The following is a 22,300-nucleotide window of genomic DNA, read 5'->3' on the forward strand; positions in this document are numbered from 1 at the left end:
TCGAATTCGCCAGGTGCTCCTTGGAAACTCTATGGTGCAGTTCTCCTCTGTCCTATAGGGTCACTATGAGTTGGAATCTACTTGATAGCACTGGGTTTTGTTTTTTTTTTTTTTAACCCTGGCTGGGCACGAGCCCCAGCCCGCGCCCCTCCCTGGAGTCTTGCCATCGAGCAGCCTCTGGCCCTGGCAGAAGTGCAGGTTGTTCTGGTTCTGCCCAGCCTGCTGTGAGGCATCCTTTTCCAGGCTCCTTTTTTCACCTTTGGGGAATCACAGAGGAGGCAGAGGCCTTAGCGTTCTGTCAAACTAGATGATGAAGCTGGCCGGGAACGGGGTGCTGGGGTGCTGAGAACCAGGCTCCTGGAGAGCTTTGAGCCAGCCTATTAGGAAGTGGGGCCTGGATCTCTGGGATGCCTCCCTGCATTAACTCCTCGCTCTCTGACTGTCCGGTCCTGCCTCCCAGGGCCCTTATACTTGCTCATTTGCACATGCTACACACCCTCCGGCAGCTCCTTATCACGTCTCTTTGTTCTGACAAGGGAAGCTCACCGTGGCAGGGGCCCAGTGTCCCCTCCCTCTGGTTCTCTCAAGGGCGCCCACTTGGAGCTGGGCTGCAGAGTGTGTGCATGGTTGGGTGTGATGACTGAGGACGTGAGGTCGGCGGGCACAGGGAGGCAAGCCCTCCGCCAACCATTCTCCCCTCAGGCCTCCCACTGCACGGTCAAGGCCAGGCCTCTGAAAAAGGACTCCAGCTCGACAGACTGCTCCAGGTCTGGGGCCTGAGGCTCTGCGTTCTTGATGTCTGTCTTGGACACTGGAGCCTCATCGTCCTTAGGGCACACAAGGGACTCTAGCAGGCCCCAGTGACTTGGACTCTGGCCTGAGGGAGATTGTGGAGGGGAAGGAGTGTGCAAAGGAAGGGACATAGGGCAGCCCTCAATCTGAAGAGAGGAGAGCAAGGGGAGCTGGCCTTTTAGGTACCCTGGCATCCCTGGCTCCCCATCCAGGTCAGGCACTTTGTCCGTGTGAGCTCCCAGATACTGGTGGGAGGATTTTGCTTCTTGAGGCTCCTCCGTAGCCAAGGAGGTCAAGGCTTGCAGAGAAAGGCCATCCGGGATGTAGCTTCTGACCGGAACCTCTTTCTGGAGCTGACCTTTAGGCCTGAGGTGCTTGGGAGTAGAGAGTGGCACAGGCGGGGAGTCTTTTCCAGAGCCTTCCATGCACACTCCATAGGATGCAGGCCAGCTGTCCCGAGTGGCCTGAGGGGCACAGGAGGGAGGCAGGACCTTGGAGATTGTCTGTGGAGTGTAGCATGGAAGCTCAGCTTCGGAGGTGGTCTGAGGTGTGTAGGATGGGAGCCTGACCTCGGGGCCAGCCTGCGGAGCATAGGACAGTGGGGAGAGTGTCTGGTGAGGTGGCACGTCATGAAGCTGAAGGACAGAGATGTCTGACTGTCCAAAGTAGGTGGTCTCAGGCAGGTCATGCAGCTGCAGGGCTCCTGGGGGCTCCCTGGGCCTGGACACCTTCACCTGGGAGTACTGGACTGACTGGGCCAGGCCACTGGGGCAGGTGAAGTCCAAGGCGGGGATCAGGATGTGTTCCTGGACGAACCGCAGCGGCTGGAAGGTCAGGACTGGCTGGACATTCTGTGTGGAGACAACAGTCCACCTCATTAGGGCACGTTCAAAGCCCCAATGGTGACGTGAGTGAGGTCCCCATGGGGAGGCATCTGGGAAGCTTTTTCATGGTATAGTTACTCCACATCCCCCTTGCTTTCGAGAATCCTCTAAATGCTGGGGCCTCTGGGAGGGGACAGGGGCTCCCAGGCCTTTAGTTAAGGGCTACTTCTGGAGTCCAGGTTATCTTAGGGAGGGGAGATTTAGGCTCTGGTTTCTCTTATTGCTATTGTTAGATGCTGTTGAGTCAGCTCCCCATGGCAACGCCATGAACAATGGGCTCGGACCATTGTGCTCCAAAGGGTTTTCAATGGCTGACTTTTTAAAATAGATAGCCAGGCCTTTCTTCCTACTCCATCTTAGTCTGGAAGCTCCACTGAAACCTGTTCAGCATCCTAGCAACATGCAAGCCTCCTCCACTGACAAACAGTGGTGGCAGTGCATGAGATGCACTGGCCAGGAATGAAACCTGGGTCTTCTGCCTGGAAGGCAGAATTTTACCCCTGAACCATCACAGCCTCGATTCCAACTCATAGAGACCCTATAGGACAGAATAGAACTGCCCCATAGTGTTTCCAAGGAGCAGCTGGTGGATTCGAACTGCCGACCTTTTGGTTAGCAGCTGAGCTCTTAACCACTGCGCCACCAAACCCATTGTCAGAGCAACCCTATAGGACAGAGTGGAACTGAACCATAGGATTTCCAAGGAGGAACTGGTGGATTTGAACTGCTGACCTTTTGGTTAGCAAGCATGGCACTTAACTACGAGGCCACCAGAGCTCCACTGCACCACCAGGGCTCCCCAGTACCTTTAGGAAGTACACAACCCAGGAAGGAGACACCAGACCTTGGGCTGGGTTGGAGCACACTCTTGAGGTGGTGGCCCACATTGCTCCTTGGCTCCCAGCTCCCAGGGCCTGATAGGGGACAAGCTGGGAAAGGATGGGACTAAGGGAAGGCAGGAGAGTTCTACAGGAAACGGCTCTTCTGGGCTGTGACACTGAGCAACACGCCCTCAGAGCTACCGTGTTCCTTGGATGGGTGAAAGTTGCGCAGATAGCTCTCGTCTCTGCCGGTGCCTGACACTTTAGCTGAGGCAGAGCCAGCCTCCACGTAGGGGTTGCTGGTGTGATTTGTATGGCTTGCACAGGGCTTTACATTTTTAAATTAATTGCCAATATTAAGAATTGGGGATTTTACATTACAATCTGAAATATTGGCTTCTCTTGAAAAAAGGGAAGGATCTGGCAACACTGGGCCTCTGTTCCCATGTGGCCACACTTAGCTGTCCATTCAGACAGGGCATGAGGCTGCGGCTCACCACAGCCGCCATCTCTCCCATTAACCACCCATGACAGCGACCTGCTCACTCGATGCCTGTGGTACCTGCCAGGCCCTGCACGCTTTCAAGCTGCACTGATTTTCTATTCCATATCCGCTATTCTGGAAACCCTGGTGGTGAAGTGGTTAAGTGCTACGGCTGCTAACTAAAGGGTCGGCAGTTCGAATCCACCAGGCGCTCCTTGGAAACTCTATGGGGCAGTTCTACCTTGTCCTATAGGATCGCTACGAGTCAGAATCGGCTCGATGGCACTGGGTTTGGTTTTTTTTTTTAATCCGCTATTCCTGACCCCTTGTCCCTCTACAACACACTCCAAGACCCGCAGGCCACGCTTTTGCCTGTTCTCAGTTGGACTGTGAGCTCCTCAAGGGGAGAAACAAGACCTAATTTCTGCTTTGTGTGCTGATCCCCACAGTTGAGTCCCAGCCCATGCCTCTGCTGCCCCAGGGCCTCCCCTGGGCTTTTCCCTCTCAACCCAGCTGGGACTGCTCACCAGGGAGTTGGGTGGCTGAGGCGGTTTAGTGACGTATCTGTAGCTCAGGTAGCAGAACACAGCGACAAGGAAGCCCATGGAGAACAAGAAGGCGCCCGAAAAGGAGTAGGTCCACGTTCGATCTGGGTGAGCCAAGAGGTCAGAGAATGAAGGGTGAGGCTGGGGTCTGGGTCTGGGCTGGATCCCAAATGTGAGTGCTGCACACTGGGGGCGCTTCCTACTCTGCCCTGTCAGGTGAGGCTTGGGGAGCCTCTTCCACCCTAGTACTTGCAGGGCCAGGGCAAGGTCACACACCATAAAACAAATCAAAACCAGTTGCTGTCGAGTCGATTCCAACTCAAGGTGACCCCATGTGTTACAGAGTAGAACTGCTCCATAGGGTTTTCTTGGCCATAACCTTTACAAAGCAGATTAGATCTTTCTACCACGGCACCACTGGGTGGGTTCGAACCACCAACCTGTGTGTTAGTAGTCTAGAGCAAGCAGTTTGGACCACCCAGGGGCCTAACCCACACACCATATTGATGTCTAAACATCCACTACCCGTAAAGCATGCTTTTACACTCTTATTAAATAAAACATGTTCTATGTTCCCATCTTGACAACTACACTCTTCCTAACAACCTGCAAGGTCAGGCTTGAATTTAGAATTCTCGGACTTCTTGGGGTACTGTGCCAAAGTGTGGAGGTGCAGGGAGAGCCCCTGTGAGGCCTTGAGCCCACCTCAGCTCTATCTCATACTGCCAGGAGCCTGGCCCAAACCCCATGGCTAAGGCCACTCATGGCCCCACAAATAGCCACCCATTGGCTACCCTTTGGGCCAAGAGTCTGCACTCAGCAGAATGTCTGTCCTCAGGAGGAAGAACCCCAGGAAAAAGGTCTGAACAGGCTGGATGCAGGCTTGAGCTGTTTGCACGGGGATTTGAGGATCCCAGGTGCCCAGGGTGTTGTCTAGAAGGGAGGCCAAATGCTCAAAGTAGATCTAGCTCTTTTACTGTGTAGACTCTTCATCTCTGAGGAGGGGCCTCTAAACTATGGGGCTCAGGGATGGTCCCCTATTGCCTGGGTCTAAGGTGAGGGAGTGGGGCAGAGGCAAGGGAGAAGTGACAGTGAAAGGGGCCTGCTCTCCCACCTCCCTACCAAGGTAATGGTCTGGGTACCAGGGAGGGCCTTGCTGGGGATGGGAGGCTGGGAAGGCACCACTCTTTCTAAGAGGGAAGGAGAGGGACAACTAAGGGCTCCAGTGCCTGGGCATTCTTCCTGTGGTCTGGCATCTTTGGATGAGTGCAGCCAATTCTTGGCATGACCACTTCCTCTCATCAGTCCAAGTGGGACTTGTGAAGGGCTTGATGAGGAAGAGGTTGGTAGAGATTTTGGTAAACTGACATTTGAATTATCCAGGAGTTCTGACTCTTTAAGCACCTTTCTTCTGTTCCTGGCCTCCCTTGTGGCTTCAGCTTGGGGAGTTAATTACCACCTGCCAATGACCTCGGCCATCGCTGGGACCCCGGAATCGCTGGAGCCTCAACTTCTAGCCCACTCTCAGCTTCTCCCTCGGCCCAATGTCTCAGGCTACTCTAGGTCAGCTTCCCACCTCAGTGATACCCTGTCCCCTGTCACACGATACGGCTATCACTGCTCCAGGGAGATGACCTGGCCCTAATTTCTCTACATGACATGCCTAAGGTTACTGGAAACCCATTGCTCATTGTACAAGGACAGGATAAGGACTTGGAACATTCTCTGGTTTGACATATTTCTCATATGCTATTTCACCCAGGGGAGGCAAAGTGGAGTAATAAAAGCGACACTGGCTTGGGATTAAGGAATACTGGGTGTTAGAGTTCTGACTCAACTACTGGTGTGCTGTGCATCCTTTCTCTGGTGCACTACCCTCTCTGGTTCATCATTTATTAACAACAGTAACCAGTGATTATTGAAGTCTTACTATGTGCCATGCACTCTGCTGGGTGCTCTACCTATATTATTCAACTAAATCATCAAAACAACTCAGAGGTATAGGGATGTTCTCCTCTTAAAGATAAGGAGCCTGAGTCTCAGAGAGGCTAAGTGACTTGACAAAGGCCATGTGGCTACTCAGCAGAGACACCAGGGTTGACCCATGTAACTCTAAAGCTCATCCTCACAGCCACTACTCTATGATACCTCAGTTTCCTCATCTGTAAAATGAAGATATGGGGCGAGATGACCCTTAGAGCCCTTTCAGCATGAAAAGGCTGTGATTATGCTCTGTGACCTTCCCAGGAATCCTGAGAGGTAGATACAGTGCGGGGTCTGAACTCTTGAGGGTAAGGCAGACCCCAGAACACAGTGGCAGGATGAAGTAGAAGGGGCTAGCTATAGACCACTTTGCAAAGTGGTGCTTAGAGGCCAGGATTCAGATGGATCTAGCTAGGTTCATTGATCAGCTGTGTGGCCACAGCATGTTGCTTAACCTCTCTGAGCCTGGAGTTCCTCATCTGTAAAATGGGGGTGATGTTACAGGATTGTTATAAAAGCTAAATGAGATAATATATGTAAAGCATTGAACACAGTGCTTGGCAATATTGTAGGTGTTTAAAAATGGTAGGATATATTATTAATATAATTTATTTTAAAGAATAAAGTGCCTTCTATCTTAGTCACCAAGAAGTATGATTTGTATAAAAGAATATATAGCCTTAGATATATAGCTCATGGACTAACTCATGTAAGGACAAGCCAATAGGAGAAGGGTGGGATGGTCCAGACATTGTAAAAAGCCAGGCAGGATGGGGTCGGGGAGGGATGGGGCAAGAGTTGTCTAGTATGATCCAGGCAAGAGGATCATACATCATATATATGCTCTCAGCTCAGATCCCATAAAGCCGGCTTCCTTTTTCTAGCTCTCCTTTTGCCAAGTTCTATTCTGGGCTCCCCAGGGGCCCTTTTCCCAGTAAGGGCATGTCCCGTACCAGTGGCCAGTGCCAGCTGTTCCACTAGGCATGTCTTCCCTGTAAAGTAATGCACCAGGGCTCTGGTGGAGAAATCACCCCTCTCTGGGCCCCTCGGACAACTGAGGTGTCGAATTTCTGAACAAAGCTGAGGACCAGCAGCTTCGCCACAATGACTTCACCCAGCTGGAGTTGCCCCCCCATCACTGTAGCTCCCACGTTGCACCTCCGGCCCCATCTCCTCTTCCCTCTCGCCTGACAGATGAAGGGTTAGCTCCCAACGAAAGGCTGAATGACTTCCCCAGGGCGCGCAGCTAGCTGATGCCAGACTAAGTCCTCCACGAGCCCCTTCACTCCTTACGTGGCACTCCTCTTTCCACCATACCAGGTACCGTATCCAGTCTCGAATTCAACTCCATCTGAACATTGGCAAGGAGCCCTGGTAGTATAAAGGTTAAGCGCTTGGCTGCTAACTGAAAGGCTGGAGGTTTGAATCCACCCAGCGCTCTTTGAAAGAGGAGGAAGACCTGTTGATCTGCTCCTGTAAAGATTACAGCCTAGGAAATCCTATGGGGCAGTTCTACTCTATCACACGGGGTCTCTATCAACAACAACTGTTGGCACGATTGGAACAGAAATCACCCACTGACATCGTTAATCTGAACATGATGACTAAGGTCAAGACTGTTTTTCTAAAGCCATCCAATCCACTGCTATCATTTTCATCCTACAAACCTACAGCTCTGAGCATTACAATATTTTTATCTGTCTGTGAAAATAAACACTAAAGAAAGTATCATGATGCCTATGACGAGTCAAGTTTCAGCCTTGTGTGCAGAGGAAGGGAGAATGGGACACCGTCTCACCAAGCAGATGATTCAGAACTATTTCTATAGTAGCACAGTGGTGAGGACATGGTCTTCAGAATTAGGCTGCTTGGGTTCAAACCCTGTGGGAACTTGGACAAATTACTTAACCCCTCTGAGCCTTGGTTTCCTCATCTGTTAAATGAGGCTGATAACAACAGTACCTGCTTCATAGACTACTTATGAGAAATGTGCTTGGTAGTGCCTGGTACCTGGTTCTAGTTGCCGTTGAGTCAATTCACGGCCACCCCACGTGTGTCAGAATAGAACTCTGCTCCACAGGGTTTCCAGTGGCTGATTTTTCAGGAGGAGACCTTTCTTCTGAGGTGGCTCTGGGCAGACTCTACCCTCTAACCCTTCTATTAGCAGCTGAGCAAGTTAACCATTTTCACAACCCGGGAACACCTAATACTCTATAGTCCTGGTTCCCCATTATCCTGTTGCCTTCAAGTTGATTCCAACTCATAGTCCCCGTTAGCATGGCAGAAATGCTAGTTATCTTTATCGCCATATTATTATTTGGCTTTGGAAGATATTGAGAGATCTTTTTATCCTCTCTGCTGTCTTCTTTGCAGATTCTGTCCCCCTTCCCCCAGCATATTTTACTTGGGTTAATATTAAGGTGAATTTGCTTTGCCAGGATACATAGGAAGCTTGTCAGAGAGAGGAAATCCAGATATAGGCTGGAGGGTGCAGATTAAACATTTGTTATGATACCTGTCAGCTAACTCATTCATGTCTAAACAAAGATTAACCTTAATAAAACACTAATAACCCTCCCATAGCTTTCCAGAGCATTGCCAAGCCTTACCTTGGTAACAGGAAAGAGGGGAGTCAACAATTGAATTCAGGACTTCCTTTTCCCTCTGGATTCTGCTAAACTTACCTGGCAGTGTCTTCACTCGGCAGATGTAGGGGGCGCTCTCCTTGGACCAGTTTGGAACACAAATCATGATATTCCCAAGGAATTCCGTGTCAGGGGTCAGGCCAAGGAACTCGTATTCTCTCTGTTGCCCTTCGAGGTGCTAAACGTGACAGAGAGTTGAAAGTGATTCCTTTTACAGGCTAATCCCCATATAGTCCCAAGAAACCCTGTTCACTCCTCCTGGGTTATCATGCTTAGTAAAATGGTACCTCCAGCTCCCCAAACCAGAAACCTTGAGTCAGTTTGCTTTCTTCATTCCTATTCTTCTACCTTCTGCTTTATCCTCACATCCAATCAGCCATGAAACTCGACATACTTTCACTTAGAACAATGCCTGGCATACCCACTAAACCCACTGCTGTTGAGTCGATTCTGACTTATAGCGACCCTGTAGGGTTTCCGAGGCTGTAAATCTCTAGGATGCCAACTGCCACATCTTTCTTCCCTGAAGTCGCTGGTGGTTTCGAACAGCCAACCGTTCGGTTAGCAGTCGATCACTTTAACCACTGTGCCACCAGGGCTCCTTGTGCCTGGCATATAGTACAAAAAAAAAAAAAAAAAAACCTGGTTGCCATCAAGTCAATTCCAACTCATGGCAATTCTATGTGTTGCAGAGTGGAGCTGCTCCATAGGGTTTTCTTGACTGTAATCCTTATGGAAGCAGATTCTTCCACAGCGCTGCCAGGTGGGTTAGAATCTTCAACCTTTATGTTAGCGGCTGAGAGCAAACCATCTGTGCCACCCAGGGACTTACTCTATAAATGCTAGCTGCTGCCATCATCATCAACACAATTGACCCCAGGGATGCAGCCGTCGAAAGGTGACTCGGTAGGTTGGAAGAACCTGCATTTTAAAGACGTGTTGCAGGTGTTCTGATGAAATTGGTTTGGGACCACATTTTGAGCAATTAGTTAATCAGCCAAATTGTGCTTTCCAGAAATGTCCTAAGTTTTCCTCTCTGATTGTTGTGAACAGAGTAGACGGGGGTGGGGGGGGGGGGAATGTGAGCTTTGAACTGAGCTGGATTTGAATCCTGGCTATGCTATTATTTTCTAAGCAATTCTGAGTAAGTGACTTAACCTTTCTGAGCCTCAGTTTCTTCAGGTGAAAAATGGAGAGAGTAGCACCTTCTTCAAAAGGCTGTAATGAAGACTAAATGACATGTACAAATCACCTGGCATACAGCAAGGGCTCAGAAATTGGTATTGGCATCAATGATGAAAACTTTTTGGAAGGCAACATCATTTCCCCCCACCATATTCTTAAGTTACTCTACCTACAGATGTTTGAATTCTTGTTTTAATTCCCTCCTCACCCATTAGATTATAAACTCCTTGAATGCAGGAATCACAGAGCAAGCTGGAAATAAATATTTATTCAATGGGATTATGGATTAGCGGCACAGGCTAGGGGGAAAAATACCACATTTTAAAAAAAATACAAAAGGAAATGACTTTTATATCATTTGTGTTAATCTATGTTCGAGCCTTCTACCTATCATTAGTGTAATGATTACTATGTAACAGGTTATGATGTGTGGACACTTCAAAATACAAGTGTTTTATGTTGTTGGTGGCACAGTGGTTGAGCACTCAACAGCTGACCAAGGGTTGGTGGTTCAGGCCCACCAGCTACCACGAGGGGGAGGGATACAGTGGTCTGCTTCAGTAAAGATTAAAAAAAAAAAAAAAGAACAAAAAACCAAACCTATTGCCATCAAGTCAATTCCAACTCATAGCTACCCTATAGAACAGAGCAGAACTGCCCCATAGGGTTTCCAAGCAGCGGCTGGTGGATTTGAACTGCTGAACTTTTGGTTAGCAGCTAACTCTTAACCACTACGCCACCAGGGTATAGCCTTGGAAACCCTATGGGGCAGTTCTGTTCTGTCCTATGGGGTCACTCTGAGTTGGAATTTGACTTGACAGCAAGGATTAGAGTTGTTATTAGGTGCCGTCGAGTTGATTTTGATTCATGGTGAACTGGTGTGATGAGTAGAGCTGCCTCATGGGTTTTTCTGGGCTGTGATTGCCAGGTTTTTCTCCCTTGGAGTGCTAGGTGGGTTCAAACTGCCAACCTTTTTGTTGGCAGCCAAGTACTTTACTACAGCACCACCAGTGCTCCTTAAGCATTTCACAGAGCCACAGAATTTCAACTTTTAAGGAAATTTTAGGGATGCCTTGACTGTCATTTTACCAGTGAAGAAAGGAGGCACAGAGTAAGTAGTCTCCTATCAAGTGTTCCAAAGACAGGGGAGGGAAAACACTGTAGACCGAATTCGACCCTCCTGAAACCTGGTTCTTTCATGGCAGTGTTTTTTCCTTTGGTTAAAAGAACAGATTTTTCAAGGGCAGTTGTTGCTGAAGGGGCATTGAGTTTCTGTTAAGGGAGATGAAAAAATCTGGAAATGGATAGCGATGATGGTTGTACAACGTGGAGAATATAATTAATGTCACTGAATTGTGCATGTAAAAAAGATTGACATGGCAAAGGTTTTATTATATATGTTTTTTTTTTTTTTTTTACCATAAAAGGAACACTTTTTAAAAAAGAAGAAGAAAAGACGCTGCCTGTTTCCATTTCCCACAAATAATGGAGAACCAACAGAAAGAATTGAAGCAGTAGAAATTGATTTCAGCATTTCCCAGAGTGGGTACCTGAAGACATTAATAGACGTTGTTCCCTCTGGATCTTAATGGGTGTTAGGCAAAAAAAAAAAAGTCCATATTATACCAAAAAAGAAGAGTCTCTGGTCAAATAAATTGGAGAGACTTGTGTTAAATCGGAACTGGAGTCTTGGCTCTGCAGGACTTCTCAGAGCTTTTACCAAGTGAATCTCTAAGAGGGAGGCTATGATTGGTGATGTTTGCTGGGCTTCAGGGAGCCTCTGAAGGGACACATTTTGAGAAATGCTGATTTGTATGACACGTCCCCTTTCTACTTCCCAGGCAGGAAAGGATCAGGGCATAACATACACTTACCATTTTGTAGGTGCGGTTGATCTGGAGCTCTAAGCGGTACAACACGTTCTGGAAGATCTCCTCCAGGGTTAGCTGACGGCCGTCCTCTGCATGAATGGGCGTGGAGGTGGGATGGATAACCATCTGGACAGATCTCACTTTGGGGATACAGGTCACATCAGGCGGTTTGATGGTAGCTGGAAAATCAGAAAAAGAAAAAGTCAGAGTAGGTGGTCAGTCTCTGAGCCTGGCCTGGGTGATGGGAAATGGCTGCTCTCTCTCCTCCCATCCCAACCCCAGCTATGCTCCTGAAAGTATCAGCTAAACAAACAGGTGAAAAGAGAAAAGTTCTGTAAGCAACTGGTGTTTGGATTTAAGGCTGGAAACGGATGACCCAAGGTGGGAGGGAAGAGCCCAGGATAAGGGGCACTGGCTCCTTAGGTTGGTCATGACCTTGCACATACTCCTCCCTGCACATGTCATGCCCTCCGTGCCCACCTGAGGCTCCCCCAGACAACCCTTCCTCTCTACTCTATTGTCAATGACAGTTTTGGGGACTGATGACTCAACAACATACGCTAAATAATGGCTGGGGAGCTCAATATTGTCAGGCTCAAAGACCAGATCGAAGACTTCAGTCTCTCTCAAGATGAAATTTTCCAAATAACCCAAAGACCTTTACTGGTTTACAGATTCCTTTGAGAATTTGATGAATGCTATGGATTTCCCCTCTAAAAAGGTGCATATACAAAAGTCTTTCCCTGAACCATTTATAAAAATTCTTCGAGGATCAATTGACCAACCACGATTCAAAATATATGAGCTGGAAGGATGTTCACTTCAGTGTTCTCTATAGAATTGAAAAACTGAGCTAACTGTCCCCACAAAGGGGATTAGGTAAGTAAATTAGAGTGCCCATAGAATGACTAGTTTCATAGCTGGGAGATCTCATGCTATGAAAAATATTTAATGAGGGGCAGATGTTCATGATACTATTACATGGGGAAAACAAGATTATAAAATACTGGGTACAGTTGCTAGTAACTTCAGTTACGTTCGTATGTTGAGGTTATATCGGGTGGCTTTTATTCTTCTTTGTGTATTTCTACATTTTCCAAATTTTCTACAATGAACCAGTATTAATTCAACAAGCCGGAAAACAAAACAAAACAAAACAAAACAAAACAAAACACTTGCTTAATTATATTTCCTACTTTCTTAAAAAATAATGTGACTCTTAAGTCAACTGGTGACTATCACTATGTGTTTAGCTTGTGTATGAAGCTTGGCAGTTCATACCTACTCAGGAATTCATGCATTCATTTAACAATTAAGTGTTGAGTGTCTTCTATGTGCCAGGCCCTGTGCTAAGAGCAGGGAGGACATGGATTCCACAGCCCACACACTCCCTCACAGAGCTCACATTTTAGTGGAGGAGGCAGATAATAAACACGTAAGCAAACACAATAAATGCGGATTGTGATATGAGCTATGAAGAGAATGAACGGTGTTATTTCGATAGAAAATAATAACAGATGGTGATCTACTGAAATCAGCATGTCAGGGCTGGGGGTGGGGACGCTCAACTCACTTAGGTGTGACCTGGAGCTGACACCTACGGATTGGAAAACAGCCTCATGAAGGGCAAGACCTGGGGAGCAGCAAGGGCACTGTGGCAGGAAAGAGCTTGGCGTATTCCAGGATCCATGTAGCAGGGAGAGGGGCCAAGATGGGGACAGAGAGGTGGGAAGGGCCTGGCAGGCTATAACAAGGAGCTGGATCTTACTTTAAGCCCCCGAGCAGCCATTGGAGGGTTTTAAGCAGGGGTGAGAGGGCCAAATTTATGGCTTGAGAAGAGCTCTCCGAATGCCCCATGGAGAATGGGCTGGAGGAGGTCAAGGAGGGAGTGGGGGAAATGAGTTGGGAGGCTGTGGCTGTGGTCATGAGGTGAGACGAAGACGGTGTGAACCTGGGAGGTGGTGGAGATGGAGAAAAGTGAGCGACACCCTGGAGATGCTCTGGAGTCAGGGGCACCTTCCCTAAAAGCCATCTCCCTAACTGCTCCCGGGAGGCAGAGCCACGCTGGCCCCTGCACCCACCCGCTCCAGAGAAGAGGCTGGTCCACCCCTGTGTTCTCCTCTTCCCTCTCCCCCACTCACTGTCTTGCAGCAGGCTGAACCGGTGGCTCATCATGGCGGCTGTCTGGCCCCCTGCATTCACGGCGGTCACCCTGGCGTAGTAGAGCTCGGTGAGGTTGCCTGTCTCCGCGGTCAGGTTGCAGGATTTCCAGGTGACCCGCTGGCAGCCCTCCTTGGCCAGCCACTTGCTGTCTCCGTACCTGCAGGTGAGGGAGGGATGGGGCGGTACCTTTTGTGAGCAGGCCCTGTTCTAGGCCCAACACTTATTAATAATGATCGTGATATCAAATGTTTACTTAGCATGTCTGTATCCCAGGTCCCGTAAGTGGGTGATCTCAGTCAGTCCTACCAACGGTCCTGTGAGGTTCATCCATTGCTCTCACTCTTTTTCAAATTAGGGAGCTGAGGCGCAAGCAAAGGACTAAACTTTGCCCAAGTATCTAAACTATGCATGTGGGAAGCCAGGATTTGAACACAGTCCACAGTCTGCACTTATCCTTCCCACGATCCTTTGAGACAGACCTTGCTGTTCCCATTTTACAGATGAGGGAAGTGAAGCTCAGAGAGTGGAAGTGACTTGCCACAGGGTGAAGTGGCAGGACCAGGAATGGAACCCAGGTTTGTAGGCTCCTGAGCCCATGCCAACCCTCTTCCCCTCCGTGGGAAGAAAGCACAGGAACAGGAATGTGGGCTGGTATGGCGTGGCAGGGGGCCAACTGGGAGGGTGGGGGGGGTAGGCACAACTTTCTGATGACCCAATCTTGCTAATAATAATAAAACAATTATTGATAGCTTATTACGTGCCAGGCACAAGTGTTAACTATTTTCTTTATCTAATTTTATCCACCAAACAACCCTAGGATGAAGATACTTCATTATCCTAATTTTATAGATGGGGGGACTGAGAATTGGTGAGGTTACATGACTGTCCAAGGTCACACAGGCTAGCTAGAGTGGCATTCGAGCGGGGCAGTGAGACTCGAGAACCTACACTTTTAACCATTATTTTATCCTCCCTCTGCAAACAAAACAGAAAGGAGCAGAGCTTGATCTAGGAAGGACAGTGTAGCGTCAGTCCAGGTTGATGAATGGGGCATGTGGGGATGGGGGGATTTCCCTAGAGGGCTTGGTTTCAGAGTAGAGTTGGGCTGAGAGGGAAACCTACGTCTTATACTCCACGCTGTAGACCGTGTCTGGGGTGCTCCCTGGCCCGCTGTCCCACGTCAGGATGTTTTCAAAGTTGTAGGACTGGAATTTCACGTGCTGAAGAAGATTCGAGGTGTTCTCAGCAATGTGGGCTGCAGGGGGATGGGAGTAGGGTGAGCAAATGGACTCATAGACCCCCTCCCCTGCCAAGCCTTCTTACCAAACTGCCCCACAAGAGGGAGGCGAGGACTGACGTCACCCGCACACGGAAGACTGGGCTAACTGACCACTCACTGCTCTCGTTCACTTCCTTTTTTTTCTTTCTTTTGTATTGAGATATGATTCACATAGTATAAAATTTACCCTTTTACAGTGTACAATTCATAGTTTTTAGTATATTCACAAAGTTGTGCAACCATTATAGCTATCTAATTCTAGAACATTTTCATCACTCCCAAGAGGGATCGTGTACCCGTTAGCAGTCACCCCCCATTCTCCTCTCCCCCCAGCTTCTGGCAACTACTTGTCTACTTCCTGTGTCTGTGGATTTGCCTATTCTGGACTTTTCATCTAAGCAGAATAATGCAATATGTGGCCTTCTGTGTCTGGCTTCTTTCTCTTAGCATAATGTTTTAAGGTTCATCCATTTTCTAGCAGATATCATTACTTCATTCCTTTCTATGGCTGCAAAGTAGTCAATTGTATGGATATACCATATTTTGTTTATTCATTCATCAGTCTATGCACATTTGGCTTGTTTCTACTTTTTGAATATTAAAAATAATGTTGCTATGAACATTGGTGTACAAGTTTTTGTGTGGACATGTTTTCAATTCTATTGAGTATCGAATTGGAATTGCTGTCATATAGGACCTCTAGGTCCCTGGGTGGCACAAATGGTTTTCACTTGACTACTAATTGAAAGGTTGGCAGTTCGAACTCACCCAATGGGGCTGCAGAAGAAAGGCCTGGCAATCTGCTTACATAAAGATTATAGCCAAGAGACTCTTATGGAGCTCAATTCTACTTTGTAAACATGGGATCACCATGAGTCAGAACTGACTCGATGACAACAGGTTTTTTATAGTACTTTAATATTTAATTTTTTGAGGAACTGCCAACTGTTTTCCAAAGTGGATGCACCGTTTTACATTCCTACCAGCAATGTTTAAGGGTCCCAATTTCTTCACATCCTCTCTAAGACTTGTTGTCCCTCATTTACTTCTTAACACAGTCTGAAATTGGTGTCTTCCCTCCCAGTTTAGAGACATTAGACTAAAACTCGTAAGAAGGAGCTTGCCCCAAGTCAATTATTTCAAACAATGGTGGAAGAGGTATTTGTGAATTTCCACCTCTCTGCTTGCTAAACACCACACTGACTTCTCACTAAGGTAAAGGCACCTCTGGCAGCCACACAGACTGAGGCCCTGCACAGTCAGGGTGACCTAGGGGAGTTGTTTAAGCAATTAGAACCTCAATTTCCTCATCTCTGAAATGGGAATAATTCTACTTACCTAAAAGAAAACAGTGGCAGCTACCATTTAAGAAGTTCTCACCGGGCTCCAGGCACTAAATTCTTTTGACCATGTGATTAGGTGGTTGCTATTACTATACCCATTTTGTGGATAAGAAAAACTGAGGCTCAGAGAAGATCATTTACCAAACGTCACAATTAGCAAATGACAGTGCCTACCATATTCATCCCAGTGCTAAACTGGTTGTGGGGCAATGTCTGTGAAAGTATTTAGCATGAAGTAGGTGCCAATATAGGTGTGTTGAGTCTGAAGGGGTGGGACCCGGGAAAGCAAGAGATTCACGCTATAAGGAGGGGGCTGTCCTATTCACTCTTTCTTATGGGTTGGGGGGAGCTTCAGAGGCCTAGGCCCCTGGTAATGGAATCAGCTTAAGGAGGGTGGGAGGAGAGAGGAGGGGAGAAGCTGTTTCTGGCAGATTTGGTGGCCATCTCTTCCAGCCTCGGGCTTTTCCCAATCATTAATATTATGGCAAAGGAAGGACAGCAAAGGCCTGAGCCCCAAGAAAGGGACAAGGAGAGGGGCTGCTACCTCTGAAGCAATCATCACTATAAATGAGAGCCCTTGATTTACAAATCCCCTCCCTCAGCCCTCCAAGTCTGGCCTGTGGTGAGGAAGGAGGTGTAGGAAAATGGTGGCCAGGGCTGGCAGCTGGCTCTGAGCATGCTCAGAAGGCTCTGGTTGACTGGGGTGGGAAGCAAGCTGGTGCCAACCCAGTCAAATCAGTGCTTGAGGCCTTGCGTGTGTGTGTGTTGGGTGTGTGTGTGTTGCCCCTGGACAGGCGCATCACCACCGGCAGGCCCAGGGTGAGAGGGAGTGGATCGTTATTTACTCCCCTCCCCCAAGTCTACGGTATTCCTGCAAGAGGGGTCCGTGGACTGGGGAGGCACCTGTGGGGCTGGCGAAGAATATTCGGATAGTCCAGTCATGCTGCACATCCACTGGTTAAACCCAAGGCAACTGTTCTCTCTGAATCTGCGTCGGCCTGGCCTAGCAGTTGCAGAAATCTTTGTCTTGCAGGCTTCTCAGAGCCCCCAGAATAGGACTGGGGGAGGGGAGGGGTGTCTTACTACCTTATCCAATGTGATGGCTGTGCTTCTGAACCCCAACACGTGCCTGAAATCTTGCTTGGATCTCAGTCTGGTTGGGATTGAAGTCGGGGAATGGGTCCTGGATTCAGAGCTGGGTCTTAGGCTGAGGGATGGAGTCCAGCTGAAGTTAGAACTGAGAGGTGGCTTCAGGTGGGATGGTGGGGTCAAGAACAGAGAGGGAGAGGGCGGCATCTGAGAGACAGCTAGGTCTGCCTGGGCATGGGCTTGGTCTCCCCTGGTCGTAGGTGAGGGTTTTCAGTGGGAAAGGTTGCTGGTTGGGGTCAGTGTCCTGGGTGGGGAGTAGAGAGGCTGTATGAATTGGAGGAGGGGTCGTGGCAGAGGCAGGGGCACCTGGGTTGGGTGAAGTTCACAACACTTTTCAGGAGGGAACTGAAGTTGGCTTCCTGAAGTGGGGTGGGTGGACCCCAGCAGGCCCAAATCTTTTAGGAGGTGTTGGGGTAACAAGGCCTCGCCTCTCCTCCTGCCTGACTTGCTCCTTTTCCTCCTCAAATCTATCATCCATTCCTCAGTCTGAGTCATTTATGCACTTCTCAGGATGAAAGTCTACATTTTGAAACCCTGGGAGACCTGTGTTGTAGAACTTAGCAGCCTGGTGGCCTTAATAAAAGGAAAGTTTTCACATTTGCATGGAAAAACAAATTTACGCCAATCACTAGAGAAGCTAAAGAATAACGAACAAAAAGCAATTCAACATTCTCTGCAATCAGCTTAAGAATGTAGGGGCGGCACTTTAGAGAGTGGCATCCGGGGTCTTTAACACTAGCAAGCAGTCATCTAAGATGCATCAGTTGCTCTCAACCCACCGGGAGCAAGGAAGAATGAAGAACACCAAAGACACAAGGTAACTATGAGCTCAAGAGACAGAAAGGACCACATAAACCACAGACTACATTGGCCTGAGACCAGAAGACCTAAATGATGCCCAGCCACAACCAATGACTGCCCTGACAGGGAACACAACAGAGAACCCCTGAGGGAGCAGGAGAGCAGTGGGATGCAGACCCCAAATTCTCATTAAAAAAACAGGCTTAATGGTCAGACAGAGACTAGAAGGACCTCGGAGGTCATAGTCCCCAGACCTTCTGTTAGCTGAAGATAGGAACCATTCCCAAAGCCAACTCTTCAGACAGGGATTATACTGGACTATAGGATGGAAAATGATACTGGTGAAGAATGAGCTTCTTGGATCAAGTAGACACATAAGACTATGTTGGCATCTCCTGTCTGGTGGGGAAATGAGAGGGTAGAGGGGGCCAGAAGCTGGCCAAATGGACACGAGGAAAGAGAGTGGAGGGAAGGAGTGTTCTGTCTCATTAGGGGGAGAGCAATTAGGAGTGTATAGCAAGGTGTATATAAATTTTTGTATAAGAGACTAACATGATTTGTAAACTTTCACTTAAAGCACAATAAAAATTAATTTTAAAAAATCAGTGAGAAAAAGAAAGATTTGGAAACAAACAAACCAAAAAAAAAAGTGGGGGCAGGGAGAACCTGGGTCCCCAAAGTGACCTTATAGGTTGCTGTCAAGTCAATTCCAACTCATGGCAACCCCATGTGTTGCAGAGTAGAACTGTGCTCCATAGGGTTTTCAAGGCTGTAAGCTTTTGGAAGCAGATTTCCAGGTCTTTCTTCCAAGGCACCTCTGGGTGGGTTCAAACTGCCAATCTTTTGGTTAGGATTAACATTTTGTGCCATCCATGGACTCCAAAGTGATCTTGCTGTTATTGTTAGATACCGTTAGGTCAGATCTGACTCAGGGAGGAGGCCCTGTGTACAACAGAATGAAACGCTGCCCGGTCCTGTGCCATCCTCACAGTCTTACGTTTGAGCCCATTGTTGCAGCCACCGTGTCATTCCATCTCGTTGAGAGTTATCTTCTTTTTTGCTGACCCCCTAAGTGAGCTTACTGACCCCTAACAGTTTCCAGAGGACTGTTTCTCATGGGTCCCCATCTTAAAGCTTCCAACCAGCATGGAGAGTCTGAAGGCACATACCTTCGGGCTCTTGGGAATGCATCACATCTCCAGGGCCCATAGTAGGCTGTGTGCTAGGAATGCTCAGCTTGGTCTCAGGGGAGAACAGACTGGAGGGGCCGGGGTGGGGGCTGGGCTCACCAGTCCCTTGCAGCTGTGGGTCAGGTCAGCACTCACCCAGGACCGCACTGGGGAAAGCCCTGGCTCTTCCTAGCCAGCTGCCTCATCCTGCCCTTGAGCAAGAAGGTGCTGCTTCCTCTTCCCTTTAGTTAAGACCACATTTTTTAATCTTTTTATTTTTATTTTTATTGTGCTGTAAGTGAAAGTTTACAAATCAAGTCGGTCTCTCACACAAAAACTTACATACACCTTTGCTACATACTCCCAATTGCTCTCCCCCTAATGAGACAGCCCGCTCCCTCTCTCCACTCTCTTTTCGTGTCCATTCTGCCAGCTTCTAACCCCCTCTACCCTCTCGTATCCCCTCTAGGTAGGAGATGCCAACATAGTCTCAAGTGTCCACCTGATCCAAGAAGCTGACTCCTCACCAGCATCCCTCTCCATCCAGTTGTCCAGTCCAATCCCTGTCTGAAGAGTTGGCTTTGGGGATGGTTCCTGGTAAGACCACATTTTGACTTGAGAGCTTTCCTGAGAAAGATCCCTGGGTTTTATTTAATGTCTTTGGGGAGCAGAAAGACCATGTAGAGTCTCACACGTCTGTCTGATAGTTCTCCATAATGTCGAGTTCAAATCTACTTTATTGGATTTGAAAACTATGCCCTTTAGTCCTGTTTTCGAAAGGACTCTGGTTCTTTTAAGACCTATTCATATAGTAGACCTGGCCACTCTGGGAGAAAATGTTCTTTCAGCTCCAGCAAAGGGGGCTGGAAGAGGCCCCACAGGGGCATGGAGAGAGGCATTGCAGGATTCAGGCTTTGTCCATCTTGTCCCTCCCCTGCCTCCCCTTGTCAGGCTGGTGTGGGCCAGCAGCAGAGGAATGGGTAGTACAGCTTCTATCAGGATGATCAGAGGGGCCAAGGTATGTCCGCCTCCACCAGGCCAACTCTCCATCCACTGGGGTGGGGAGGGTTGGGACCCCCAGTTCAGACATTTGGCTACTTCTCACCCTTGTCTCCAGACTTGAGAGTCAATTAAGTCTCTGGGAGAACCCAGGGCCTGAAGCACCCTCTCCTCCTCCCCAGCGCCTTGAGCTAGGCATCTGCTTTTGCAGGAGAATCTGGCACCCAGTTCCGCCCTAGCAGAGAAGAAACTGAAACTGGCTGTGCTGGGGCTGGGTGGAGTGTGAGAGACTCCTAGGGCGAGGGTGGCAGGGTCTGACCACAGGGTGGGTAGGCACTCACCAGCCAGGGATCCCGCAGCCAGGATGGTCAGTAGAGTCCTCATCGGGCCCAGCACGGAGCCCTCTTTTGGCCTCTACTCTGGGCCCCGCACAGCTCCAGGGCTGGGAAGCCTTGCCACCTTGGCAGCTGGCTCCACCTGAGCACGGGGCGGGGACAGAAGGAGAGGGTGGGACTGGGGCCAGGGGAGCAGGGGTACAAAGGTACCTGGCTTGTGCACTCCTGAATTCCAGGTCCTGGGCGGGATCCAAGGGAGTTCCCTTCCTAGTTGCAGAAGACAGCAACACTGACAGGCTGGCTTGTTTATCTGGTCTGGCGGCTGGGACCTGATTTACCCCAAGACTCTTTAGTGGTTTATCTAGGAGCTGGGAGGCAGAAAAGGCAACGATAATCCATGATACACATTCTTATCAGAAAGCAATTTGGCAGTAGATATCAAAAGACTTCAGCACTTACCTATCTTTTGCCCCAGCAGTTCCATTCCCAGGGGATTTACCCTGAGGAAACTGGACAAGGGAGCAAAAAATATGTTCTAGAATGTTCCTTGAATCAAAGGAAAAGCTATCACTCCTTGCCTTTGTTCTGGCAGGAGGAGATTCAGGGAATCCGATGGCATTCCTTGTGCCCCATGTCCAGGCTGGTCCCCCGTGCTGGCCAATGTGCCTAGGAACAGCCTTCTCCTTGAGTGGCTGCCAGGTTCGGATGTCCAGGCCTCTTACTTTGAGTCTCTGGGGTCTGGAATCTGCAACAGGTTAGAAAAAAACTGATCTCAAACTTTAGCGATTCCTTCTGTTGTGCAAGAGGTGAGGGCAAAATCCATAAGTGGGCTGTTGGTTCGGAACAATGAAGACTCAAACTGCTCAGCCAACCTATGGTTCTTCCGTGTAGAGCTACATCTGGAGAGATTAGCATGACTCACTGGGATTGGCATTTGGGGCAGGGCGTGAGGGGAAATGGTTTTCTCCTCCTTGCTGGGCCCCCCAGAATGTTGAAGGGGACTAGACTCTGGTTAGGGTGGACATGTTCAAAGGGCCCTGCTTGTGGGGAGAGGTTGGCTGGCCCCAGTCTCACAATGGCAGGCCCAGCCTATGGCAGGAGAGCTGGCCCATAAAGGATCGTGTGGAGGGTTTGGCTTCTGGACGTAATGGGCTGTGATATCCAAGGACCTATGTTTAAGTTTTTATTTTCTGTGTTGTAATTGTGTTCTATCAGCTCTGAGTCTTTGGTGAAGTTTGTTCAATGAAACAGTCATATCTAAGCTGTGCTTTACCAAGTTTTTCTTCTACTACAGGAAACTACATTTCCAGGATCCTTTGTCAGCTGCTTCCTGATAGGCTTAGCCAACGGGAGGGACTGGAGGAAGACTGGAGAGCTGGAGGAGAGAAGTCAGGGTATTTCTTTCCCTCTTTCTCTGCTTTGAGTGATAGCCCCGGTGATGGCTGTGTCTCTCTGGGACTCCAGCTCCTGCTGGGCAGCCCCCCCGGCAAGGCAGCCCCCATCATATTTCTAGCTCCTTTCAGGTGGTCAGCTTCTGGGCTCTGGAACACCACCTCCCCCATATTTCCCTTCAACTCAAGGGGTAACGCAGCTTCCTGCTGTGGTGAATCTCTGGGCTACCTCCCAGTCCCTGACTGGATTCTCAGCTGTCCCATCATCTGGGTAACCAACTCCCTGGTAATAAATTCCCTTGGTTTGAAAGACTAGAGATATTTCTGTGTTCCTGAATGGACCATGATAGACGCGGGGCTTTTGACAACTCCAGGGACAATATGGAGTGGAGAGGTCATGGCCCAGACCAGGAACAGGTTACCAAATGCCAAGAGGAGACCCATAGGGAGAAGAGGAGCAG

The 22,300-nt window shown here is 48.8% G+C and overlaps 1 protein-coding gene across 1 annotated transcript; it reads right to left on the reverse strand.

The window, feature by feature from the left end:
• Nucleotides 1-207: 207 nt before the first annotated feature.
• Nucleotides 208-20,497, reverse strand: IL22RA1 (interleukin 22 receptor subunit alpha 1). The gene is made up of 7 exons (XM_023554281.2): nt 20,455-20,497; nt 14,496-14,688; nt 13,352-13,530; nt 11,214-11,389; nt 8,194-8,332; nt 3,509-3,630; nt 208-1,643 (listed from the first exon to the last, which is right to left on the reverse strand). Exons 1-7 carry the CDS (start codon nt 20,495-20,497, stop codon nt 699-701), a joined length of 1,797 nt encoding a protein of 598 aa, XP_023410049.1. The 3' UTR covers nt 208-698.
• Between the last annotated feature and the right edge of the window lie 1,803 nt (nt 20,498-22,300).

This window comes from Loxodonta africana, chromosome 3 (assembly GCF_030014295.1).
Source record: "Loxodonta africana isolate mLoxAfr1 chromosome 3, mLoxAfr1.hap2, whole genome shotgun sequence".
In the NCBI taxonomy this organism is placed as follows: domain Eukaryota; kingdom Metazoa; phylum Chordata; class Mammalia; order Proboscidea; family Elephantidae; genus Loxodonta; species Loxodonta africana.

Excerpts from the sequence above, each read along its gene's own strand:
- IL22RA1 (XM_023554281.2), bottom strand. The coding sequence starts at position 20,497 with ATGAGGACTCTACTGACCATCCTGGCTGCGGGATCCCTGGCTG. Across the intron at positions 14,689-20,454 it reads GGCTGCGGGATCCCTGGCTG|GCTTGGCAGGGGAGGGGGTC; the intron begins GTGAGTGCCTAC and ends TTTGGTAAGAAG. Across the intron at positions 3,631-8,193 it reads CCGAGTGAAGACACTGCCAG|ATCGAACGTGGACCTACTCC; the intron begins GTAAGTTTAGCA and ends TGGCTCACCCAG.